General features: G+C 42.7%; 2 protein-coding genes across 5 annotated transcripts in view; both read right to left on the bottom strand.

The window, feature by feature from the left end:
* Window positions 1-10,433, bottom strand: part of LOC125432029 (suppressor of tumorigenicity 14 protein-like) — a 28,930-nt gene extending 18,497 nt beyond the window's left edge. For 2 of the 3 annotated variants that reach the window (XM_048495342.1, XM_048495344.1), the window contains exons 1-2: window positions 10,046-10,433; window positions 8,414-8,558 (exon numbers count right to left, since the gene is read on the bottom strand). In XM_048495342.1, the coding sequence (XP_048351299.1) occupies window positions 8,414-8,492 (79 nt within the window). In that variant the 5' untranslated portion in view covers window positions 8,493-8,558; window positions 10,046-10,433. Of the gene's footprint in view, window positions 1-8,413; window positions 8,593-10,045 lie in introns of those variants that run through there. The other variant, XM_048495343.1, reaches the window with a different exon arrangement.
* LOC125432031 (suppressor of tumorigenicity 14 protein homolog) lies at window positions 10,201-19,163 on the bottom strand. 2 transcript variants are annotated; one of them, XR_007244380.1, is made up of 8 exons: window positions 18,965-19,163; window positions 18,641-18,809; window positions 17,707-17,831; window positions 16,611-16,678; window positions 14,815-15,011; window positions 14,695-14,733; window positions 10,678-10,870; window positions 10,201-10,262 (listed from the first exon to the last, which is right to left on the bottom strand). XR_007244380.1 is itself a non-coding variant. In XM_048495345.1 (7 exons), exons 1-7 carry the CDS (start codon window positions 19,046-19,048, stop codon window positions 10,821-10,823), a joined length of 732 nt encoding a protein of 243 aa, XP_048351302.1. In that variant the 5' UTR covers window positions 19,049-19,163; the 3' UTR covers window positions 10,436-10,820. The 2 variants fall into 2 exon arrangements, 1 of the variants encoding a protein (XP_048351302.1); XM_048495345.1 differs by lacking the exon at window positions 10,201-10,262 and having other exon boundaries at window positions 10,436-10,870.
* Window positions 19,164-24,288: the final 5,125 nt, after the last annotated feature.

The raw sequence follows: 24,288 nt of genomic DNA, 5'->3' as shown, positions 1-24,288 counted from the left end.
CTCATTATCTTAGCTTTTGTTAAAGTAGTTTGACCTTTTGACATGCTGCTACCTACACCCATAGGAGTGCTTTTGGCAACTGGCTTTTGCCAATATGATTTTAAAGCAGAAGTATATAGAAAATAATATTCTAGGGGTCCTTTGGAGTCGTTACAGTCCCCTTAAAAGCGACTGGAGTGCGGTACAGGGTTTTTTCACAATAAACAAACAAAGAGGAAGGAGGATTGGGGATGTCTCAGTGGGCTTCCTACACTATCGAAACCATCCCCTAGAGACCTAGATGAACCGGGGATGAATCATGCCTTCTGTAACATGAAGTAGCAATAAGCACATAGCATATATTCTTACAATAGCACAATTAGCTAAAATAATCAATGGAGAACTTAACTAAATTCCTATAAGCATACCATAGCATAATAAGCAACAAAGGAAGGGATCAAAACTTTTGGAAGGGAGTGAGGGATAAAGAGAGATGAAGAAAGCATTGAAACTGTAAAATACAATTAAAATTCTTGGACTGGTTACATATAAATTCAAATGTAAACAAACTTGCAAAGGTAATATGCAGATACAAATACATTCCTATAGCACAATGCAACAATTGTTTTAATACATCAATAAAAATAAATTGACATTTTTTTATTAAGCAGGCACCAAAGGAACCAATGTCCTTGGATGAGTAAAACTGTGGAAAATAAGGTACAGGCTTTGTTCATGGTGCAGTTTTGAAATCTGCTGAAATGTCTCTGGCAAATGGCAAAGGAGTTTGCTGAAAAGTTCTTTTGGCACCAATTTTTACTGTCGACTGTGGGTGACTCCCTTTGCTGATGTAGGAGATTTAAAGACATAGCAATAATAGTTCTTTGTGGGACACCTTGCAGGCAGAATGAGACTGTGGCTTGGCGGCAGTCATCTTGGAAACCAGGCAGCAATGGGGACTGCTGAGCAAGGCAATAGCGGTCAGCTGGAACACTTAAACAGCAAACACTTTGGTGGAGGGGGTGCCAAGACGTGTGTAATAAAGCAACATTAGCACCATTTAATAACATCAGGGTTCAGGATGGAACTTGCTTGCTTCAGTTCTTTAGCAGTTGATTGGCATCACAAGGTTCCTGTAGTTTTAGGACTAAAATGGTTAAAGAAGTAGGGGCAGAGGCGTTAGGGCATGCCTGAAATTTGTTGAAAGTAGGCACCAAGAGTCTGGGCCACCATCTAACATGGGCTGGCTTGTAAGAATTGTGGGCATGCATATTTAATTTTGAAGGCTAAATAAAAATTAAAATATTGTTGTCTAAAATTAAGATATGGACAGATCGAAAAAACTAACAAAAAGCATGAAGGCATCTTATGGAGGCACCATGAAAAATATTTAGAGCAATATATAATCTTAATCACACTATTTAAAAAAGGTCTTTGATAGGAGGTAGATGATTGCAAAAATTAAATGCTGCATATCTGATGCATGCTGAATGACAAAATTATAGAAACAACTATATAAAATATATAAAAATATAAAAATGGAGATGCAAGATCTAAATTTCTTGTCACCCCCCCCTTGAGACACTGAAGTGGAGGCTTTTCTCATGAGAAGGAGGAGGCTTGTGACCAAGAGGAGCTTGCTGGGAGGCAGTGGAGTGCGATCAGGAAGCCTGGAGAAGCACAAGGCGGCACTTCACCCATCAGGCTAAAGTAAAAAGCAAAATACAAAGCAAAAATGAGTTCTCCTTCCTCAAAAACACAAAAAGAGAAAGACTTGAGAACAAAAGTGGGAAAAGGCTTGGAAGCCCATGTGACTGAATTACTGAATTGAATAACAAAAAGAAAAACACCTGTGAGGTCAAATAGGGGGGAAACACAGGTATATTTACCACAAAAATACTGCAGCCAAAAATAGAGACAAAGCAAAGTGAAAACAAATTGCAGAACATATTCTTAAAACAATGAAGTGACTTTTCTGTAAAGGCTACTTGCTATCAATTAAGGGTTAAAAAGAAAAATAAAAAGCAAAACTAAATGAGTAAAGAGGCAAACATAGCACAAAGGCAAATGAAAAATCTCTCAACAAAGGAGAACATATGAGGACTTAACACACACACCTAAATACAAGGAAAAAAAGTTGGAATTAGATTCCCCCCCCCTGGTTTTCCAAAAAGTTGGGGCTGAAGCTCTTCTCATCTTGCTACAGTTGGGGGGAAAAAAGGTTAATCACCTTATCTTATGCAAAATCAGTCAATCGGGTGGGTGAGCCTTGTAATCTCTTGTCACTTGAAGGTGTGGTCCACCTTCTGTTTGCTTGTGTGGGGCTCTGTTGGCTCTTCTAAGGCAGTTTGGAGGACCTGCCTGTGATTTCTCAAGAATGACTGCTTCTGAAACTGGAGGCTCTACTTTGGAGCCGAAGTCTGGGGTACCAGAGTTCAAAAGATGCAAACACATTTCAAATTCTCTCTTTTGCTGTGATAACAAGAATTACAATGGCTTGTCTTAGTGCTGGATTTTTGTCAAAAATTGCATGTTCTTTGGAGCAGCTATTCTGCTCCCGTTTTGTTTTATTTCTGAGGTCCGTTTCTGCAGGGACAGCTGCAGCCAATTGTTCCTAACTGGAGTCCTGACTGCAGAGAACTCTGCACACTCTCTCAGAGGCTATGGCTTCTTTTTTGTTTTGGCATTGAAACTGAAGCCAATTGTTCTCTCTTTGGCCGGGCTATCTGAAGTCTGAGATCAGAACTTTGCACATGTTCAGAGGTTAAGACATTTTTCAGTCTGTGCTGTGGGAAAACTGAAACACCAAGCATCCTCTCATCTCCTTGAGAAGGAGGGGCAGGAGTGGCTCAGCCTTACTGGCTGCATTATTTTCCTTTTGCTCTCTTCTAGGACATGTATTTTAATTTCTGCACTTGCAAATTAGCTTTCATTTGAGCAAGTTCACTCTGAATCTGCGTTTTGTCTTTGAGACAAGCTTCTAATTTTTCTCCAAGCTCCTGATTGCTTCTGTTGAGCCTTTTGAGTTTTGAATCCTGTTTCTTAATGCACTTTTGCAAAGCATTGATTTTGGTCCGTCTTCTAACAAGACACTCCAATTTCACAATTCTATTTTGCCAACTTTCCCATACTCTCTTAAGGGAGTCTGGGGAAACTTGTGCGGAAGTTTGAGTTTGAGTTGCTTTTGAAATCTTTTTATTGGGTTCACCCTCATATTCTGCTGGCTTTAGCACTTTTGCAGTGGGGTGTCCCAGAGAAGGAGGGTTTGAATTTAAAGTGGCAGATTTCTCTTTCCCAGGGGTTCCTGTTACTGCCTTAGGCATTTTGGCTCTTACTGGCGATCTGCTGGAGCCTTGTGGAACCTGGGCATCCTATCGCACGTCAGGGTTTGGATTTTGGAAACAGTGACAGCTAGGAGATGGGTTGTGGCGTTGGCACAGGAGGTGATGAGGGGGGGGGCACTAGTGTGGCATTACAAGAGTGGATAAAGAGTGTCATTGAGGGACCTGTCAAACTGAGACATGTCATAGCCTAGGCCCTTGAGGGTCCTGCCCAAATACAGCTCTCGAAAGCACGCACTGGCCTCTGGCCCGGACTGAGCAGGAGCTTGCTTAGACTCAGGCTGGTAGAGCACTAATCTCTGAGGGGGCATCGCCCGGCAGGGAGCCGGTTGTGGAGGAGGAACGTAACAGGAATCATAGACTGAGCCACAGGAGTTTCCAAAAGAGCGATCTGGGCGTCTGTCCCAACTCCAGGGTCTTTATAATTACGTTGCATGTCACCTTGCCTTTTCTCTGCAAATTGGAATGGGGGGGGCCATTATTGGCGCCAGTGACTGCCTGAATGGAAACTCTGTGGATCGGAATTCACTGCTCTTTGGAAGGTTTAGCATGGAGAGGAACCTGATCCCTTAAGATGTCAGCGGTCAGCCTGGTGATCATAAAATTCCAACCAGGGAAGCCTACAGGTGGGATCAGCGAGACCAAGAGCTATCTTGGTTTTGGGCATTTTAGGCCAGCATACATGGCCCTCTTAAAATCATCTGATTATAATCCTTACACACGGAGTGCAGTGGATGGAACCGTTGTGCAATTACAGCAAAAAAATTGTTCGCGGGCACCATAGGCCAGTGGGCTTTTCGCCTGGAGCCTGCGTTTCCAAAATGTAGAGACCCTCTAGGGTGCGATCATGCCAAATGTAAGTGCCACTATCACCAGCCCATTGTACTATGGAGATTCTCAGGTCCTGACTAATGAGAGCATCATTAATGGCATGAATCTCAGGTCCTTTAATGCAGAGTCGGGCTAACTGGTAGACATCGAAGCCAGTAGCTGAGGGGTAATTCAGAAAAACTTGAAGAATCAGGAAATGCCTGTGGTCTGATTCGGGGTCCCCTAGCCTCGCAGCAACAGCTTGTACTTCAGATTCTGACCAAGGGATCACTCTCAAAAAAAAACTTCCTTGCGCTACAGTATTCCTGGGACCAGTGGTTTCTACCTGCCCTAACTCTGGCCGGGGTTCACAGGAACTGCTTCCTCCCATTCAGGGTTAAGAGGAGGTTGCCATAACATCCTTAGGGACTTCAGGTTCTATTAGGGACTCATATTCGAGAGAAGTCTAAAAGACTGTCGGGTGAATTGAGGCAATAGCAGCCTTCTGCAGAGCCAACTTTTGTTTCAAATTTGCAATTTCAGTGAGACAAGCGGAATGATCAGAGTCCTGTTTTGCTGCTTTCTTTTCTTGGGCCAAAAAACGTGCCACAGTCTGGGTATCCATTTAACTGCTTAGTTAGATCAAAAACTTCTTGATCACGTTCCTGGAGTCGCCCGGGTTTTGTTAACTCATCAGCTGCTGCTTGATGTCGTCGCGGGAGGTCTAAGGAGAGGTCAGATTATCTCTGTTATTAAGGCCTGCTATCTCATGAGCTTGGTTTGAATCCCTTTCCATGCTCCTTTTTAAGAGTTTCAATTTCCACATCTTTTTCCCTAATTTTCTGGTCATGGTCTTTATTAAGATTCTGAATCTCTATATCTTTTGTCTCCCTGAAGACAGAGAGCACTTTCTCATGGGTGTTATTATGGGTTTGAATTTCTGCATCTTTTATTTCTTTGGGGCAGCCAGCTCTTTATCATGGACCTTAATGGGGTTTTGAATCTCAAGCGTCGGGCCTCTCTAAGGGCGGTGAGCTCTCTATCATGGTCTGCCTGCATTGTTTTAATAGTGTGGCAGGCCTGTCTAAATTGGTCGGTTGCAGCATTGAGAGCATTGAAGAGACCCCAAATTCCTGTTGCTGCCTTGTTTGACCGTCCCCATTTCTTGGCTACATAAGACGATGATTCTCAAGAAAAGAGATTCTTGAGTGGGTCAGGGCAATCAAATGCATCTCTGCCCGCGGGTCAGATCCCTGTTGAGCAATCATTTATGGGCTTTGGTGCCAAAGCATGGCTCCTCTTTAAAATGCTTTTGCCACTGTTAAGGACTGTAGTTGCAGACATAGTAAAGAAAGCGGTTTTCCTGCTAATTTTTTTCCTTACACAAACTGTGATATTATGCCTGCTGCAGGGAAGGACTTAGCTCCTTATTTTTAAGAAGTCCGGTAAAAACAAAGAAATAGGACTTTGCTCTTTATTTGAAGAGGCGTCCTTTACTATACAGGCCAATAACACAGGTGGCTTTAAGTCCACCTCCTTACTTATTTTGAAGGGGTTACGCTAGATGGACTCACACAGATAGAGAGTGAAAACTGCCTCTTCATGGCGAGAGGGTTCACTACCAGAATGTCTGTTGCCTGAGTTACTGCCACCAGCGACATATGATGCTAGCCACACAATCAAGGATCTGTGCACTAAAAAAATGTGGATGCTTATTGCAAAACACTTGAAATAAACTTTCTAATGGGAATGAATTTTTTTTCCTATCGTGGGTCTCTTTCAAGAGGCTGGCTGCTTTACTACTGGCTTTTTTAAGTTGCAGAGAATGTTTAAAATATCTAAAGTAGTCTCAAGCTTCCCTTGGGCTGGATAGAAATTGCTGGCGTCCTTTTAGCATGAACTTGGCAGTGATGAGCGAACCCAAAGAAACAGACGGGCAGCTGTGGGCACAAATCTGAGTGAGAATGCCCCTTCCTGGAGGAACAGGCGCACAAAACAAGGGGCTGCCTGTATGTCTCTTATGGACAGACAACTCAAAGAACACTAACACAAATGGTTGGAGTCTTAGCTAAAGACCACAGCGAAAAGAACAGAGGAGCACAACGGCTGGTGCCTTGGTTAACTGACCACAGCCAAAACACTAGAACTGGGCAAATGCTGGGGCTGCCTTTTACAAACCCGCAGCGAGAGAACTTTTAGAACTGAGTATTATTTTTTAAAGTTGGAGCTGCGGCTGGGGCCTCTTTAAGACAACGAATTTATTAATAAATGGATTTTCTGGGCCAGAACAACTAGACAGTGCTGGTGCCGCTGCTCTTATGACCACAGCGATTAATAAGCGTATTTCTCAGACTTAGAGCACTTTCAAACTATAGTTAGGAGCAGCTCAGCGGGTGCCTCTCTCTATTGCGTGCCAAGCCTTTTGGTGAGTTACGAGAGCAACCCGCGAATAAACAAGCGCACTATGGATCCTATCTCCAAAGGGGAAGGGGGGAACAAATGGCTTTAACACAAAGGGGTCCTTAACGGTATGATTGTCCTGCCGGCAATCCCCCTAAACTAAAATTATGATTTTCTTCCTCCCGCAGCCAGAGATTGCCAGATTCTGACCTTAACCTCACCCTTGCAATACAGACTGGCTCACTGAGGAGCTAGTGGCCAGCTGGCAAGGCGTCTTGATGAGGCAGATCAGGAGATGAAGGAAAAAAAAACCACCCAAAATTCCCGCTTAGTCTCTAGGCAGCACACACACACAGTTCTTAAATAAAACTCTTCGAATTCCAATGCAAAGCCTCATTGCTCACCAGCAAAGGCTGTGCACTAAGCTCTTTTGGCAAAACGGGTCACTGCCAGCATTCCTCGACCAAAGCCCGCCCGCTCACTTGCCCGCCCGCTTACCTACTTGCTTTGCCCGCCCGCTCACTTGCCCGCCCGCTCACTTGCCCGCCCGCTTACCTGCTTGCCTTGCCCGCCCACTCACTTGCCCGCCCGCTCACTTGCCCGCCCGCTTACCTGCTTGCCTTGCCCCCCCGCTCACTTGCCCGCCCACTTACCTGCTTGCCTTGCCCGCCCGCTCACTTGCCCGCCCGCTTACCTGCTTGCCTTGCCCGCCCGCTCACTTGCCTGCATGCCCGCCCGCCCGGCCACCTGACTGCTTGGCCCCCTCGCTTGTTCGCCCCTGCCCGCTCGCTCGCTCACCCCCCCACTCACTTGCCCGCCCGCTCGCTCGCCGCTTACCTGCTTGCCTCGCTTGCCCGTCCGCCCCCGCTCACTTGCCTGCCGGCTCACTCCCCCCCCCCACTTGCTCTCTCACTTGCTCACCCCCGCTCTGCTCGCTCACCCGCTTACCTCGTTTCCTTTAATTTCCGGGAAGGGGCAGCCACGCAGGGAGCCTCACAAGAAGCTGTGAAGAGCCGCTTGCGGCTCCGGAGCCGCGGGTTCCCGACCCCTGTTCTACACCTTGGGACAATGGGAGTCAATTGGTCCTAGATTAAGTCAGGAAGCACAGAATGGCTTTATGCAAAGTAACTCTTACAGTCTTTGCCTTCAGTATTCAGATTTGAATGAGGCTTGATTGATTCAGGATGGGGTCTTCTTGTAGGGAGATCATATCTATAGGTTGGGGAAATGCAAGGAAGGAACCATCTGTTGCTAGAAGAGATAGTGAAATTCAGCAACTGATGCTAATGTAGCTTTCCATCTTCTTTGTCTTTAACAGTTTCTATAGCAAGGTGTGGTAATCAAGCATTCTCGTGACTCAAATGAGGCCTCCAAGTTATGCTGGAGTAACTCATTATCTTAGCTTTTGTTAAAGTAGTTTTGACCTTTTGACATGCTGCTACCTACACCCATAGGAGTACATTTGGCAACTGGCTTTTGCCAATATGATTTTAAAGCAGAAATATACTGCTGTGAGAAATATATATATTTTATAGGATTGGTCAGAGGGCTTACACTTAGGACCCAGTCATGACTCTATTTTTAAGTGAGGCAAGAGTGCAGTGGGCTGGAAGCCCCAAGTGAAAAAGCCACAAGTGGAAATGAGGGACAAAGTTCAATAGACAACAATGGCAGGTCAAGTTGGTGCTTGTATTATTCAGCTGCTAGTTTGCAACCAATACCTGCATTACATCTCCAATATCCTTAGGAAATTAGGAAATAGAATCCATGGATATCTGCTTTATCCCTGTTTCAATTCGAATAAATATTTCAAACAGATCACAAGTAAATCTGAATTATCAAAAATAGTGCACAAAAATGCCTATGTAGGTCTGACTGCATACCAATTTTGGGAACAGCTTGAAAATACGCTTTCAGTATGTTGCTCTCTTTTCTTCGGTCCAGTGAGAATGTGACCAACATTACATATTTTGGTTGAAGTTAATCAGATAGTAAGGGGAGTTCTGTCCCTGACATTCAATAACTCATCTGAAACAAATTTGGCCAATTACAACTTGTGAGTTATTTCATTGTGCTTTTCTGTAAACTGTAGATGTTATAGTTTGCTACAATGGATATGGTGCATTTGAATTAGACCTGGAATTTGGTTTTGTACAAATTTGAAACATGTCTAATTCTACGGATAATAATATGTTGTGAAAGTGATAACTATGACAACTGCATTATACTAGTCTTGTATACATAGTCTGTCTGCACAGTAAAAGTTTTGTAAGCCACAGTTTGTGGGGACTAGATGTTGCCAGCTGTCAAATATTCTGGATAACTGAATCTATTGTACTGCCTTGCCTTCTACCCAGAGGAAACCACAGCAATCAAACCCCACATCATTGCAACCCCACAGTGACAGTCCCTTTAAGGTTTGAAGCCTTAATTCTTCCTATCCCAGCTATTATCTAATCCTACTTGGTAAAGCAGAAGAGTGGGCAAGCAGCAAGGGAGCTGTCCAAGAATGAAGTCAGCTGGCAGTACTGGCTGTCAGAAACCCCACAACAGCTGGACACAAGAAGCCTGGAGAGGTAAGAGCTAGGCATGTGTTTCTGAAGATGAAGGCTTGTGGTGGATGCTGGGATGGGGGAGTCTTCTAGATCAGGGGTAGGGAACCTGTGGCTCGAGAGCCGTGAGCAAGTGTTCTTTCTCTCACTTTGCACTACTAAGTTCCTTCCATGAGTCAAGTCAGCTATTCCATTCCTTGCTCTCAATGTCTCTTGGTAGGCAGTAGTATGTGGAGCACCAACTCACAGAAGCTATTGGCTTTTTTAAGCGGGCTTCCCCTCTCACTCTGTCTCCCCATTGGAGCAAGTATGGCTTTTCCTAGGTGGTCAACAAGTGAGTACTGCTGGTCTCTGAGTCCTTGCCCGCCTCTGCAGGCATAAAATGATTCATCCATGCCCTCTTCCCTAGAATGAGCGGAGTAAAAGGTAAAAAAACTCAATATATACAGTGTTATCTTTATTTTCAATGTCAAAAATTATTTGCGGCTCCAAGTGTTTTCTTTTCCCATGGAAAACGGGTCCAAATGGCTCTTTGAGTGTTAAAGGTTCCCTACCCCTGTTCTAGATGATGTCAGTTACTGAGTTTTTCACATAGTCAAATGTGGGATAGCAAAGCTTTTACTGTACAAGGCAATGAAGATCTGTTTCTAATAGCCCAGCTAAAGTCTGCATAGATGTAAAAGCAAGCAACACATGCATTTTAAATACATCTCATTTTTTAAACTGGGAACAGAGAAAAAGATTTCAGCTTGTGACAAAAATTGAGATTAGGAGAAGAGGAAATTCATATTCTGAGCACACTATTTTTGAATTTACAGTATCGTGCTTCTTTTAACTGAAGATCAGAGGGCATGAATCTAGTATCTTACCACTGCTTGAATCAATTATCTGATGTTCACTGAATGTTTAGGATTTGGTACATGCTTTATGCCCCATAGCGTACACTTGTCCTTATGCTCCTACCTTGTAATGATCTTGTTTTGCAGGGGAAGAAGGAAATCATAGGCAGATAGCCTGTGAGATGTGCAGCTCCCAGGTGATACCCCATGTGCTGTAACAACGACCAGCCTCACCACAAAGTCAGATGGAACTCGCAGCCTCCACTGATAGAAAGATTTCTTGGGATTAATCAGCGTCAATGTCCTATTATTACCAGGCTTTGCATAAAGGTCAAAGGCCACTGGTAGACAAAACAAAAGCAGATCAATTACTGAAAAGCAGTAAAGAGAAAAAAATTAAAGAGAAACTAATTCAGACCCTGTCAACCCAGATCCCAGTGGACAGATATCTCCATCACAAAAGGCAGGCTTGTCCATCTCATAAGACAAGGATTGGTTGTGAGCCAGTTCTGTGCTGTGTTCTCACCCCATGAAGTTGCCCCCCCCCCTTTGGAACAAGGCAAATGCAAAAAGGCTGTGAAAAAGGATCTCTTCTATGACACTGATTTGTGTCTTGAATTTCTCAGTGTTCAGCCAGAGCCTTTCACCAATGAATTCAATGAAAAGCAGCCCTAAATGAACCAGCTTATGGAGAAAGCAAGTGAACCACATTACTTTAAGTGGACAAACAATAATGTCCAGTTTGGGACAATTAACCTTTCATCAAGTTAAGTCCTTAATACTTTTCTTCAGAACTGAGTCCTTTTGAGTTCTGTGACTTGCACTGCCATCCTAAAGAAGTCTTCTCAGGATCAGGTCCATCCTTGGAAATTGTCCAGACTCCTGTTACAGTTGATTACTCATGGAGAGTAACACCTTTCTAAATCCACTGATTTTAATTGTAGCTCTGCTGCAGATGGTAAAGATATTTTATAACATAGTGAATTTCCTTAGATAAGAATTTTGACAGTGATTCTCGTAATTAAACCTTCTGCTGATTATTAATACCTTTACTATCTCTAACTAGAATAATTCTTAACACAATGACACTTTACAGATTATGAACAGAAGTTGATTTTTCTAACACTGTTCAGGATTATTTATGGCAAAGGGCTATTCTCATCCAACTCTCTCTCATTCTCATTCCCTTCCTCAACCCCCCACAAGCTTTTTTTCAAACAAATAAATCACATCAACATTAAGCCATCTTCAGAGGTCAAAACCAGAGTGTAGTCCTATCTGTGGCATTAAATAATAGATTTTTCCAAGATATTATCTTATTTATCCCAGCTATCCTGTAACAAACTGTTCACACAAGATCCATTGCCTCTAAGATTTCTGAAGTCCCAAATTTCACTCTTCTTATACCAGTGCTAAAACGCTGTTTTCCAGCACAGAAGAAGCACCTAGTTTTTATCTATGTTGAGAATGGAAAATGCAGCTTCAGTACCTTTCTAGGAAAGCATTATGTTTGTGATTTTTGGAAGGTGGGGGGTTGTTTCTGTTTATTTGTGTGTTTGTTTGCAGGAGCAGTGACAAACAATAGAGCAACTGCTAGGTGATAGCTAGTCCAATCCTGAACAGAATTATAACCTTCTAAACTCACAGGTGTAACTTTGCCTAGGATTGCACTGAAAATGGCAACATTTTTGCATTTCCCCAGAGAAAATTAATTGCACCTCATTTAAATATCTGGAAGGTGTAATTAAAATGCTATTAGCAAGCACACAGAGAGGGAGGAATTGGATATATCCCACAATTTTTTTTCTCCATATGTTGTTCTTCTAACATCCAGTGGTCCCAGAAGTACACTCTTTGTGGAAAGCCAGCATGTGCACAAGATCAATTCAGGTCAGGAAAATGCTGGGGGTGGGGGGGTGGGGGTGGGGAGAAAACCTGAAGCCCTTTTCCATTTAGTGTCACACTCACAATCCAAATTGGGCACCATACAGACAGGAGTACAAGAGAACCTGCAAGTCACACATTATTGTTTTCTCAGATTCAGCCTGTGCCCTCTGTGTGTGTACTGTCAAATCACAGCTGACTTAGGGTTTTCAAGGCAAGATATGTTTGGTGATGATTTGCTATTGTCTGCCTCCATGTCATTACCCTTTATGGTCTCTCATCAAAATTCTAACCAAGGCAGACCCTGCTTAGTTTCTGAAATCTGATGAGATAACACTAGCCTAGGGCAGTGGCATACCGCAAATAAGGACATGGGATATTCCATGTCCCCAGGCGCAAGCCTTTTGGTCATGTGGGGGGGCTCCCAGTGGCTCCCCTCATGCCGTGGCGCCGCTTGCTGGCACCCAAGACAGGGCCCAGCTGCGCTGCCAGGAGGCCTCTTGCACTGGCACGATCCCCAACCTCTCACAGTGGTGCGATCCCCTGGTGGGGGAGAGGGTTCACATATCAGGAGAGGCCAGGTGTGCCAGCAGGGAAGATGCCTCGTGCACCACAGGAGAGGCCTTGCACACCGCAGGAGAGCCACATGGCCGGGAGGCCTCTCCCCCACTGGGTATCTTCTGCGGTGCCCTGCCCCCTGCCTCCCTGCAGGCTGGCTTTTGCCCTCCCCATAGCCTGGGGAGGACAGGAGGTGGCCTGCAGGAAGGTGGGGGGCTTGGATGGGCACTGCGGCAGCAGGCAGCCCAGGAGCTGACCTCCCGCTGTGGTGCCCATCCAAGCCTCCCGAGCCCCACCCCTGAGTTCCACCCCTGATCACAGGGCAGGCATGGAGGTTGGGGGCCACCTGGAACAGGTGTTGTTCCTTGGCGCCATTTCCCCCCAATACGCCTCTGGCCTAGGACTATCCAGGCGAGGGGTGTTCTCCGTAGCTGTAACCATATCTGATTTGGAGCACTCCCCCCACCTCCTGACTATTAACATTAAAAAGATTTTATGCTAAATAAAGGCTAAAGAAAGAAAGCATTAAAAGATATCTGATAATGGATCTCCAACAAAGGTTGAAGACTGTGACTTAGGATCTGAGATGGTGCCTGGGAGGACAGCACTTAAGGAGGGGAGGGAAGTCAGTAGGGATGTGATCCCACAAAGTCCCTCCTCCAAAGTTGCAATTTCCCTCAAGAGAATTGATCTCTATTGTCTAGCCATCAGTTGGAATTAGAGAACTCTAGCCATCACCTGGAAGCTGGCAACAGTGTAACAGTGTGTAACAGACTTCCCTCTGTGATACACCTCTGAAGATGCCAGCAACAGATGCAGGCGAAACGTTAGGAACAAGATCCACCAGACCACGGCCACACAGCCTGGAAAACCCACCACAACCTGTGTGTGCATAGCCTGGTGAGGTATTTATTAACAACTATTAGTTGTTTAAGATGGGAAGGGGATTTTTCTCTCTCACTGTCTTTGTTCTGCTGAACAGCTGTAGCATGTTATGTAAGGATAACAACCATATGAGCTTAGGATCTGTGCACCAAGCCTTGCATTCAATACTCTCTGTTTGACAGATTCATACAGCTTCTGCCAGGGCTTGTGCTTTTGCCATTGCAGCTCCTCTTTCATGGAATGAATGGTCTGTCAAAGGACGCATGTAAAGGACTGACACTGAGGACTTTCTCTTGGCCTTGTAAGATGATTCTGTTGTAGACACAGTTCCTCTGTGTATTGATCTTACTCTTGCTTTGTACATTACAATTGTCTGGTAACATACTAGAGCCTATTTTATATGCCTAACAAAGGTTGTTGTTGTTGTTTTATAGGTCTTTCCAGTGAAGTTGGGACTGGGTATGCCTGTTATTATTGTGATGCCTTGATTAGATTCTTGGATGTTTCTTGGATCACATTTCAATATTTTTTTAAATCTGCTGACCTGTGTATGCTGCCTTGGATTTTGGAAAGGTAGGATATAAACAGTAAATAAATCAATAGACAGATAGACTTTGGGATAGGATTGCTGGGACAAGCCATGGAAAGATTTACCTAATCTGTTAATTCATTGCTTCACTTTTTTCACTTAAAAAAAAGTGTTTATAGCCCCTTTGGCTGACTATACATTGTACTGTCACAAAACCAAAAACAGCATTTCTGTATATTCAAGCTTCTATTCTCAAATATGAGCACTAAAAAAAGTAAAATAAACAACTAATTGAAATTACCACTTGTTTCAATTGCTTCACCAGAGCTATAAAATGATAGTCAGCACTGATGGCATTATTTCTGTAGGCTAGTGTTTATTTCTTTATTCATACAGCGTAGTTAAGATTATTGCTAGTCTTCTTAAGTAAAGTAAAATTGATGAATACTTTCAACATACATATTGTCAAAGGCTTTCACAGCTGGAATCAAATGTCTGTTGTGAGTTTTCCAGGCTGCATGAGTTGTGGTCTTCAGAGGCATGTCACTGAAAAATCTATTCTCTCCACGCCACCCACAGATGCAGGCAAAACATTAGGAGATAGAACTACTGTATCACAGCCACACAACCTGAAAACTCACAACATTCACTTTCAAAATACCTATTATATTGAAATACTGCAGACTTTATTTCTGTGGCCAGTTAGCTAATGATTAATTATTAACTACAGAAAAAATAATCTGTGATAGTCCAAGTTCTACACAATGGCAGTTGAAAATGCTGGAAAAAATTGTTCAGAATTTAGAACAACAAGAGCTTATTATCTGATTATATTGGTTGGAATTGATAAAGGGCTGATGCCTGCCAAGCTAAAACCTATCCACCAGTATATATATATAAAATAAATTAGCTCTTACCTGATTTTAATGTAACATCATAGTCCATATAATCTGAAACTAAAATGAGTAATAGTTAGCAAAGTTGGTTAAATTCACCTAAGTTTTGAAACATGGAAAGAATACCAGATGTTTCATTACCAAAAAGTTCCATTGTAATTATGTCAAAATCTTCTTCCAAAGAATCTGTTTCAGATGAACCATTAATCTTTGGGGGTCTCCTTTTACTAATGATTTGCTTTTGCTTCACTGAGATTACATTTTTAACAGTGATAACAATGTCTTTTGGGGCCCAAAAGGTGCTCCAGTAGTATGCTCGAAGGCCAGTTTTTCCTTCACTAGAAGAAGTAAGAATGACAAACTATAAGGTATACCATAACTATAAGATTTTATTGCAACTACTTGTATCTATTGGCCTAGGCACATCAGTAAAACTCATTGTTAACAGAATTGTTCTGAATTCTCTTGAAAAACAGAGAGAGGCACCAAGATGATTTACACAGGACACAGGTTCCATCTGGTGCCCCCACCATGCACCTGTATAATAGTCAAATATGAACTGCAAATTCTCCTGTGCGCAGTACCTCCTTGGGATCAAAGCTGTGGAATGCATAGAGAAGTGGACACAGCCTTTCACAATATACCATTTTCCTGATCCAAAACAGCATCAAAGGCACTACCCCAAGTATACATATGGTTTTTCCAATGGACAAAATACTGCCCACTGAAGACTAAAACAAGTCAAGATGATCAAGGGAGAAAGCGGAAGGCCTTTCTCCATGCTCAGTCATCATGCATCATCATGCAATCACCATGCAATCACCATGCAATCATCATGCATCAGCATAAGGTAGAGTGTGGTGGTGGAAAGTACTGTCAAGTTGCAGACAATTTGTGGTGAACAAGCAGAAGTGGTTTGCCATTGCTGCCATAGTGTAGCAGCCCTGTACTTCTGTGGTGGTCACCCACCAAGATACTATTCAAGCCTGACCCTGCTTAGTTTGCAAGATCTGATAAGATCAGGTTAGCCTGGGCTATCCAGGTCACAGTATACCACAGTCCAAACCTGTATACTCTATAATTAAAAAGTCATCCCAGTTCTAAATATTTGGAAATGTCCCACGGCTTTTACTAGAACATATTTTTAGCAATGTTTCTCTCATCCAGCTAAAATTAGTTGTGACTAATTTCCACTGAAACCAGAAAATTATTGCGATAAATTTAAGTCCTATTGCTTTCAGTGGGACACAGTGACTAATTTCATTTGGCTGGAGAGCGTGTTTAGGATTACGACATTATATGTATAGAATCAAGTCTAAAGGACCTGGATTTACTCTCCTCTAATTTGTAATCTAAACAGCCCACATTGCTCAAGCATATCAGGGCTTGGGAGCTAATCAGGGGTTGGTCATGATCAGTGCTTGGATGGGAGGACAACAAGGGCTGTTATGCAAAGAATGGCAATGGTAAACCACCTCTGCTTGTCTTTCACCTGGAGCATCCTATGGATTGAGTCACCATGAGCTGATTGTGACTCAATGGCATGTTCTTCCTAATTCATAAAACTAGTAGCAAAATGAGCTGCTAAAATGGACTGGTACAAGCTGAGCCAACGATGATAGCAGCTGTTGTAAGCTTATCCTTTTCCATGTTTGATGCACCCATCATTCCTGAGCTGTACAGGAGGTGTCAGCAGATGAGCCTATGCCAATCATATCAACTCTAATCAGGTCCAAGCTGAGTGGTCTTAAAGAAGTTCGAGAGCCACCAAGGCTGATCTTGCTCTAGGTTGCCAATGAACTTCCAAGACAGCGGCCCACCAAGAACTTCACCATTAATTTAAGGGCCTAATCCAACCCACTAGGGAATACAAAAAAAGCCATCAAAAGCTGAGTGATGAAACATTCCATATCCAGTGATACTAGAAAATTACTTACCTAAAGGCAGAAATAACTGATTTCAAATAATAAGTTCCTAAGACAGAAGAGCCATATAATTCTGCAAACTGATAGTTAAACAATTAGAAAGCTAAATATAAAGAACAGAAAAAAATCCTGTTAAGTTTGAGTGCAATCATATCCTTTTCTGACATATTATGCTGTATTAAAGATAATGTTTGGTTTTACATTTCACTCAAGTAATCTGATAAAGTGGGTGATTCTCTAATCAGCGGGAAAGGTTCAGTTTAAATATAATACTTCATTTCAGACTGATAATTTGTACTAGACCGCATTACTGTGATTCTTCAGTTACTAGAGGATGTTGGGAAAAAATCAGTATGGATTTAGGCTACTTAAGATCTCTGTCATTTCTGGCTTCCAATCAGATTGTACACAACTCATGTCAACCATCCACAAAACAGCTTTGAGACTCCCAAACCATTCACTTGGAAAATGGAGGCTAACAGAGACTTGCTTTGTGTTTCTAATCCTTTGGTTAGTATGTATTAATCACACAAATGGAACAAACTTTGGAGTGTAGGCAAGCGAGCATTATTAAGTTGGATGACACCATTTAAATATAAATTCAATCAAAAGATTATACATGAAGAAATGCAAAACAATACTAGGTTTCTGTAGCGAAGAAACTACTACTTCTCTTATTTAACAACGCATAGAATGAAACAACTTTCTACTTTGGAAAAAGATAAGATATTTTGCTGCGTGGGCTACAAAACAAAAAATTGTGTTCACTGGTAAAAATATAACATCTGAAAATCTGAAATCTTTCAATGGTATCCTCAAGATCTTCTCCTGCCTGAAAAGGTTCACTTTGGCTATGCCTACTGATAGGATAGGGACAGCTCTGGAACTGTTCTCCCTAAGAATTCTTTTGATGTCTCACCCACCTCATCTCCTTTGTTTTACTGAGCAATTGTCTTCAGTAAATGGGAGAGAAAAGCACAGACATACATGCACGAATTAAAAAACCCATCCCTCAGTATTCTAGTCATATAACATGTTCCAGTTACAGTAATTATTCAACTAAATTTTAGTCCCTCCAAAGTCCAATATATATTTTCATAAAACTTACATAATTCTGGAGAACTTCAGCTTGCAATGTAAACCTGTGTGACCTGGGATGTGTTAAATCACTTGTGAAGGTTAGGTTAGGAATTTCAACACTTCCACCAACATAGATGAAAGAGAATGCTGGAGCTGAAATTGGTAAACGTTCAGAACAAATCATGTATCACTGCAGAAATATGGGTGTATATCTGCTAGCTTATTCATAGAAATCTTTTTTTAAAAAATCATTCTTTGACTTCTATTACAAATAGACTGGGACATCAGGCCATATTTATTATTTCCATAGAAATAAATGTTCATTGCGTGCAAATGAAAATTACTATTAATAATATTCTTGCTGTTATAAGCCAAATCTACTTTATATGGGAATATCTGCTTGCATGAGTTACTTCCACTTGAAGAAGTTGGAATCCAATTTAATATTATTTGGAAATTAAGGTGCATAAAAATGTTTTCCTCAAGTCTATCAAACTATAAATGTTGATCTTTTAATATTATAGTTTTTGACTACATAGTTTCTAACATTTTATTCCCTTGTAAAGGAGTCTGAAGTGAGGGACCCAACTGAATACTCAAGCTTGTTTCCTCTGAGTTTACAAAACATCAAAAAGTATATGTGCACACCCTTAGTTCCAAAGGCACCATCTCACCTTTCTTCCCAACGCAGCAACCCTTTGTGTGTCAGCAGGCAAATTTTAATGGGAAAGTGTTTCAGCTCCTAATCACCAGACCAGCAACTAAATTATGATATCTCAACGTTAGATTAGTCTCAGATGCTAACAGATAACAAAAAAAATACCATCTGACTCTTTAATAAACACATATGATGAACATAGAATTTTGGGATTTTAAGTGGGAAAAAAGTTTAAAATAGATCAACTTTAAAATGATCTATCTGAAGGGCAACATGAAAATCACGTTCAAGGAATGAAACATACCTAATGTATAATGCATGACCAAAAGAACTACTGTGACAGTCAAGGAAACCACAGGTAATATTCCTAACAGCCATCTTTTCCATAAACATTTGTTCATTTTTTTGACAAAAGAGTGCTTTAGATAAATAATTTGTTCTCCTGAAGATTGGCTATGAGGAAGAGACAGTCCCTGTTAAACCAAAAGGAAAAGGAGCAAAAATTAGAAATCAGCAGCTCATGTAAAGCAAAATAATGCTGACACAACATTTATTAACATATAAGTCTTGAACAATCTCCAAATGAAAATGTTTGTGCTGCTGCGCTAGTCGCTTGAAGTTGTCTTACCAATCCAGAGAGATATTCTGAATCATTTGGAGTAGGTATGCTGAATATAGTAGAGACCCGCCTGGAGGGGAAAGGCCTCATCATGATACTGGCCTGATTTATTCTCCCCAGTTCTCAACATCAAAATCCTGAAAGAAACTCAGACATCTTTCTCAGCAAAATCCATCGAAATAGGTGCCTCTGTTTCTCAAGTTGTTGTTTCTGATTCTTCTTTGCTGTACAACTCAACAGCCTCCTGACTACTAGCTATTAGGTGGGGAGGAAATATAAGTCATCCGAGCAGTAACCCTTTGTTTTCCAAACTGAACTTGTATGATCATGTATACTCAGATGGCATGAAGTGTCCCTTGAGAACCCACTTTAAAAATACATGAGCAAAACAAATGCATGAGTACAAACAGCAGAAACTACTGGAAACAAATGTATTTTTACAGAAGTGCTTCTTTGTGAAAGAAATGAACCAGCTTTTTCATTTAAAAAGGCATGATGAGCAACTCCCATTACTGAGAAAGCCTGGATTACATTTAACCAACAGTACAGCAAAGACCAGACAGTCCTCAGCATAGGCTTCAATTTAGAATTGCTTCTCAACATTATTACAAAGGAAATGAAGGAGTACGGATTTAATAAACTTCTTTTGGCAAACAACTCTAACCATGGCTGTAATTTGCATCAATTGCAGCTTCAACAACTTGGATTGTATGAACGTCCTGTGTATGCTAGATAGTGTCTGGCACAGAGCACAGTTCATCATGTGTTAGCACTTTCGTTTTTAGCTCTCTTTTGTTCCCAATGAGTCTTGTCTAAATGGAAGAACAATTGCAAGAGAAAACATATTCTGCGGCAGACGCTGGAACGGTTTTTTGCAGTTCCCACCAACTCCTCTTCCAGGAGCCATGCTCACTTCTAATAAAGTGTAAGGAGCTGTGGACTTTGCATGAGGTAATAGCCACCATTTTCTGACAACTGCAGTGGGAAGAGGAAAGATAATTATTTATCTTTCCTCTTTCTCTTCTGTAAGCAGAGCTCCATTCCCTGTCCCCTTTCCACAACAGTCACCCAACTGGTATGGCTATTATTCCATGAGCCCCTCAATTTTAGGAATAAATGTTCCCAGGATTGGAAATGACTAGGAGGTAGAGGAAGATGAGGAAGATTCCAGACCACCATAACTTTCTGTTGGAGGTACATAGGATCCAAGACCATACCTAGAGCATGTGGAACTTGTTCATAGGATCCATTTTATGTATTTATTTGTTATTAATTTATGTATTTTAGTCCATCATTATCACTTGGACTCAAGGCTGATTACAGTACAGTACAGACACCAAGATGGGACATTCAATGAACAATGCAATAGAATTACGGTTGTAGAACTAAAAAGAAGTATAAAAACAGAAGCAAAGCACAACATATTATTCCACATGTAGAGGAAGATGAGGAAGATTCCAGACCACCATAACTTTCTGTTGGAGGTACATAGGATCCAAGACCATACCTAGAGCATGTGGAACTTGTTCATAGGATCCATTTTATGTATTTATTTGTTATTAATTTATGTATTTTAGTCCATCATTATCACTTGGACTCAAGGCTGATTACAGTACAGTACAGACACCAAGATGGGACATTCAATGAACAATGCAATAGAATTACGGTTGTAGAACTAAAAAGAAGTATAAAAACAGAAGCAAAGCACAAGTGTTAACATATTAAATGATGCAAGATTCCATAGTAGGATCCTAGTTTCAACATGCTATGCCACAACATGAAACAGTCCTAAATATTTTTCTAAGCAACTTTGGAAATCATTTAGAACAGTGGTAGACTATTATCTCTGTGTAAAAAGGCCCTTCAGTTTTGTGAAGTTTGCAGAAAGTCATAAGAGTGGAAGCCTTCCTGACCTCCTTAGGCAGTCTGTTCTGCAATGTGGGGGCCACAACAGGGAAGACACATGTATGGACAGTTGATTTCACCCACTTGCAGGCTGGCACCTGCAGAAGACCCTTCTTCAATGAGCAAAGCTCATATGCCCACAAAAGTTACTGAGGGTCTGGCAGATATGAGACTTCAAGGCCCTAAAGGGCTTTGTATGTCATAGCTAATACCTTAAATTGAGCTCATTAACTGATCGACAGGCAGTCAAGGATGTACCACCTTGGGGACATATGGGATCATATGTCTCCAGGCGGCCACCATTTGGTCACGTGGGGGGCAGGCAATGCAGCTCCGCCCAGACTCCATCCCCGGAGAACAGGCCTGCTCACCTGGTGGGGAGCAGCCTGTGTCAGCTTTAGCTGGCCAGATAGCCTCACTGGCTGTCTAGGCAAGCCTTGAGGCTCGAGCTGAGGCAAGACCTGTGGGCTCAGGGGAGGTCAGGCCGAGTCAGGCAGCTCGGAGGCTGCTGGCTCTGATTGCAGGCAGCCACCCACCTGGCTGGGGTGGGGCCCGGAATGATGAGCCGTGCCACAGCTGTGGGCCCTGACAACCCAGGCAGTCACAGCCCTAAGGGCAGGGCCAGGGAGAGCCCTGGACTACACCAGGTATTGCTGCAGGGATTGGGCTGGGGTGAAATAAAGGGAGGGCATAAAAGGCAGAAGGGAGGAAACAGCTGGAGGTGAAGAAGGAGGAGAGCGTGGAGGAGGGAGAGCAGAGTGTAGAGACAAGGAAGGAGGAGAGGAGTGAAGGAGACAGAGGAAAGGAGTATGAAGAGGTGTGTGAGACAGCATTGCTATGGCAAACAGAACCAGGAAATAGACAGAATGGCAAGGCTGGAGGCGGATCAGAGGCAACGGGTACGACAGGTTCCAAGGACAAGCACAAGAGTGGAAGAGAGGATGAAGAGGACTCAGCTGTAGGGCAATACAAACCCCAACCCCATCCTGTGGTTCAAGAAGCTACCAACATCCTGCCACTCCCCAGTACCTGGAGTGAGGACAAGCCAGCCACTGCTCATGAAGAGAAAGGAGGGTCGGTTCAGCTCACAACCAGTGAGGACAGGGAGGTGCTCCACTACAGACTGTATAGAATTTCATCCAGCTGTACACCCTGTCCTCCCCAGATTTCACCCCGAAAACACCGAGAGTTTTCCAATCTGAAGGTTGTGGTGGGAGGAGGGTGGGTGGAAAACTCAGATTTTGCCACGGGCTCCATTCCCCCTAGATACACCTCTGCAGGCAGTGGAATGACTGCAGGATGGGAGAAATAAGCACGCTCCATCTAGCTTTTGATAATAGCTGAGCTGCAGCCAATTATACATGGAATGCTTACCTTACCCTGGGGCTTTTCACTGTTCAGTGGCCTTGTAATATGTTCTCTTTGTTTACACAGGAGGAGGCATTCACTCCTGCTGTGCAGTTTTTCTGCAGAGAACTCTTCCCAGGTCTCTGTTTCTCCTGGTACTCTTAACTCTGCCCATCAACTCAGGCACAGATCTCATCACACAGGTAGTGCCAAGATGTGTCTGGATTTGTAAAAGCTTTTAAACCATGGTTCTATCTTTGTTTTTGTAAATGCAGTTATATATATATAGTATCCCTTCCAAAAAAAATAATCCCCCCAAATGAAAGAGGCAAAGTATGCTGCCGAAGAAGGGGACCATATCTCGATCTGATATTCTCTTCTCTGCCCCTTCCCTTCCCACACACACACTTCCTGCCACTGCTGCTGCCGCCACAAGAGAAGAGAGAGGCTTCTTTTAAAATAAAGACATGTTTAAAATAAAAGCGTGTTTGAAATAAAGTTTTAAAAAGTCCTGCCAGCCAGAAGCAGAGTGGGGGAGGTAGGGTGGAGCCAGAATGAAACTGCTTGTACTGTTCCTTGGAAAAGCCCGTTATTAATATATCAAGATAGCAGTATCTCGATATGAGCATTTACAGAAGAAGGAAGGAGACAGCAACATGGAAGGAGGGAGACTGGGAAGGCATGGATGGCAGTGCAAAGAAGTGGGAAAGGTGGGGCTAGGTAGGCTAGCCGTAGGGCAGAGGGAACATGCCTGGGGCATGAAATATGCCCACAAAAGAAATCTTGCTGTGATGGACATTAGCCCCCATCGCACACCAGATAATCAGCCTAACAGAGGTAGTTTGCCACTGCTTTCGCTGCAAAGCGACCATGTTATTTCTTGGTGGTCTCTTATCCAAGTGCTAACCATGGCCAACCCTGCTTAGCTTCTGACAAGAACAGGTCTATTCAAGCTTACTTATTAAAATTGCTAAACTCATGCTGGTCCAGCACATTACTGCATGTGACCTTGGTTTGGACACAATTGCAGCCTTTTTATGTCTTTGGGTTTGGCAACCTCTCCTGGTGGCAATAAGGGAGAAAATCCTTCTTTTTCTTTGGAAATAGCATTTATTCTCCCAAGCAAAAAGTAAGTTCCATTCCCATGACAGCCATTATGAGATTGGCACAACCCCACGTTGAAGCTACTTTGTGACAACATCCACTACCTTTGTTCAAACTTCCAAAAGTGCACCCAGGAAGAACAAGGCTAGAGACACCTGTCCTGGGATGCACTGGGCACAGTTGTCAACTTGCCCTTGCTCCTCATTACTGGTCCCACATTAGGGCTCTACATCTAAGTTTTCTCCCAGGAAATCAGTTCCCATCAGTGTGACATAAGGCAACTGTGACATAAGGTAACTGACTTACAGGTCAGGTTATGTCAAAGCAATGTCTGATCAGCTAAATCTAAATGACAGATTGCCACATGACACAGCCTCTTTCTGGACTAATTGGAAGGGAACTTTGATTGGTTAGTGAATCATATATAAGTCAGCACTATGCTTTTTACTGTAAGACTCTTGTCTTCACGTCATCTGTGAACTAAATAAAGTAGGACTGCTTCTGCAAAGCTGATATTGCTGGGTCCGTCTCAGTTCCTGCTGTGAGTTCCAGTGTGTGTGTCGTGCAACTCTGCTATTTGGGGATTGAACCCCGCTTCAGTACTGCACCCCTCAACAGGTTAGAACTTTGACATAAACCATAAACATGTTGTTTGACCCTCAGTAAGCATTGGATGAGAACCATGTGAGGTTAGACTATATGCAGAACATTAATCAAGATCAGGGTTAGTATGTGTGTCATTTTTACCCTGTTTCCAGTTCTACAGTGACTTCAAAGCAATGAGTGCAGTTCTTCTGTCCTTCCCCACTCCTTCCTATTTTGTTACATACAACCCTGTTATATAAGTTAGGCTGAAACACAGGGCCTTGTCTAAAACCACACAATGAGTTTCATGAAAAAGTGGGAATTTGAACCTGCTGACAGCCTATCCACTAGCTTTCATTTTAATTTCTACTTTGCATGCCAAGATAATATCT

This window comes from Sphaerodactylus townsendi, linkage group LG04, assembly GCF_021028975.2.
Source record: "Sphaerodactylus townsendi isolate TG3544 linkage group LG04, MPM_Stown_v2.3, whole genome shotgun sequence".
In the NCBI taxonomy this organism is placed as follows: domain Eukaryota; kingdom Metazoa; phylum Chordata; class Lepidosauria; order Squamata; family Sphaerodactylidae; genus Sphaerodactylus; species Sphaerodactylus townsendi.
The sequence above is the reverse complement of the archived record's forward strand: the minus strand, read 5'-3'. Positions and strand labels throughout refer to the sequence as shown.

What these genes read in the sequence shown, in the direction of transcription:
- LOC125432031 (XM_048495345.1), bottom strand. Translation starts at nt 19,048, where the DNA reads ATGATGAGGCCTTTCCCCTCCAGGCGGGTCTCTACTATATTCAGCATA. An exon ending in CTGAAGTTCTCCAGAATTAT is followed by an intron (nt 16,679 to 17,706) that starts GTAAGTTTTATG and finishes TTTAACTATCAG; the next exon opens with TTTGCAGAATTATATGGCTC. An exon ending in TGATGTTACATTAAAATCAG is followed by an intron (nt 10,871 to 14,694) that starts GTAAGAGCTAAT and finishes TACCATCTGCAG; the next exon opens with CAGAGCTACAATTAAAATCA.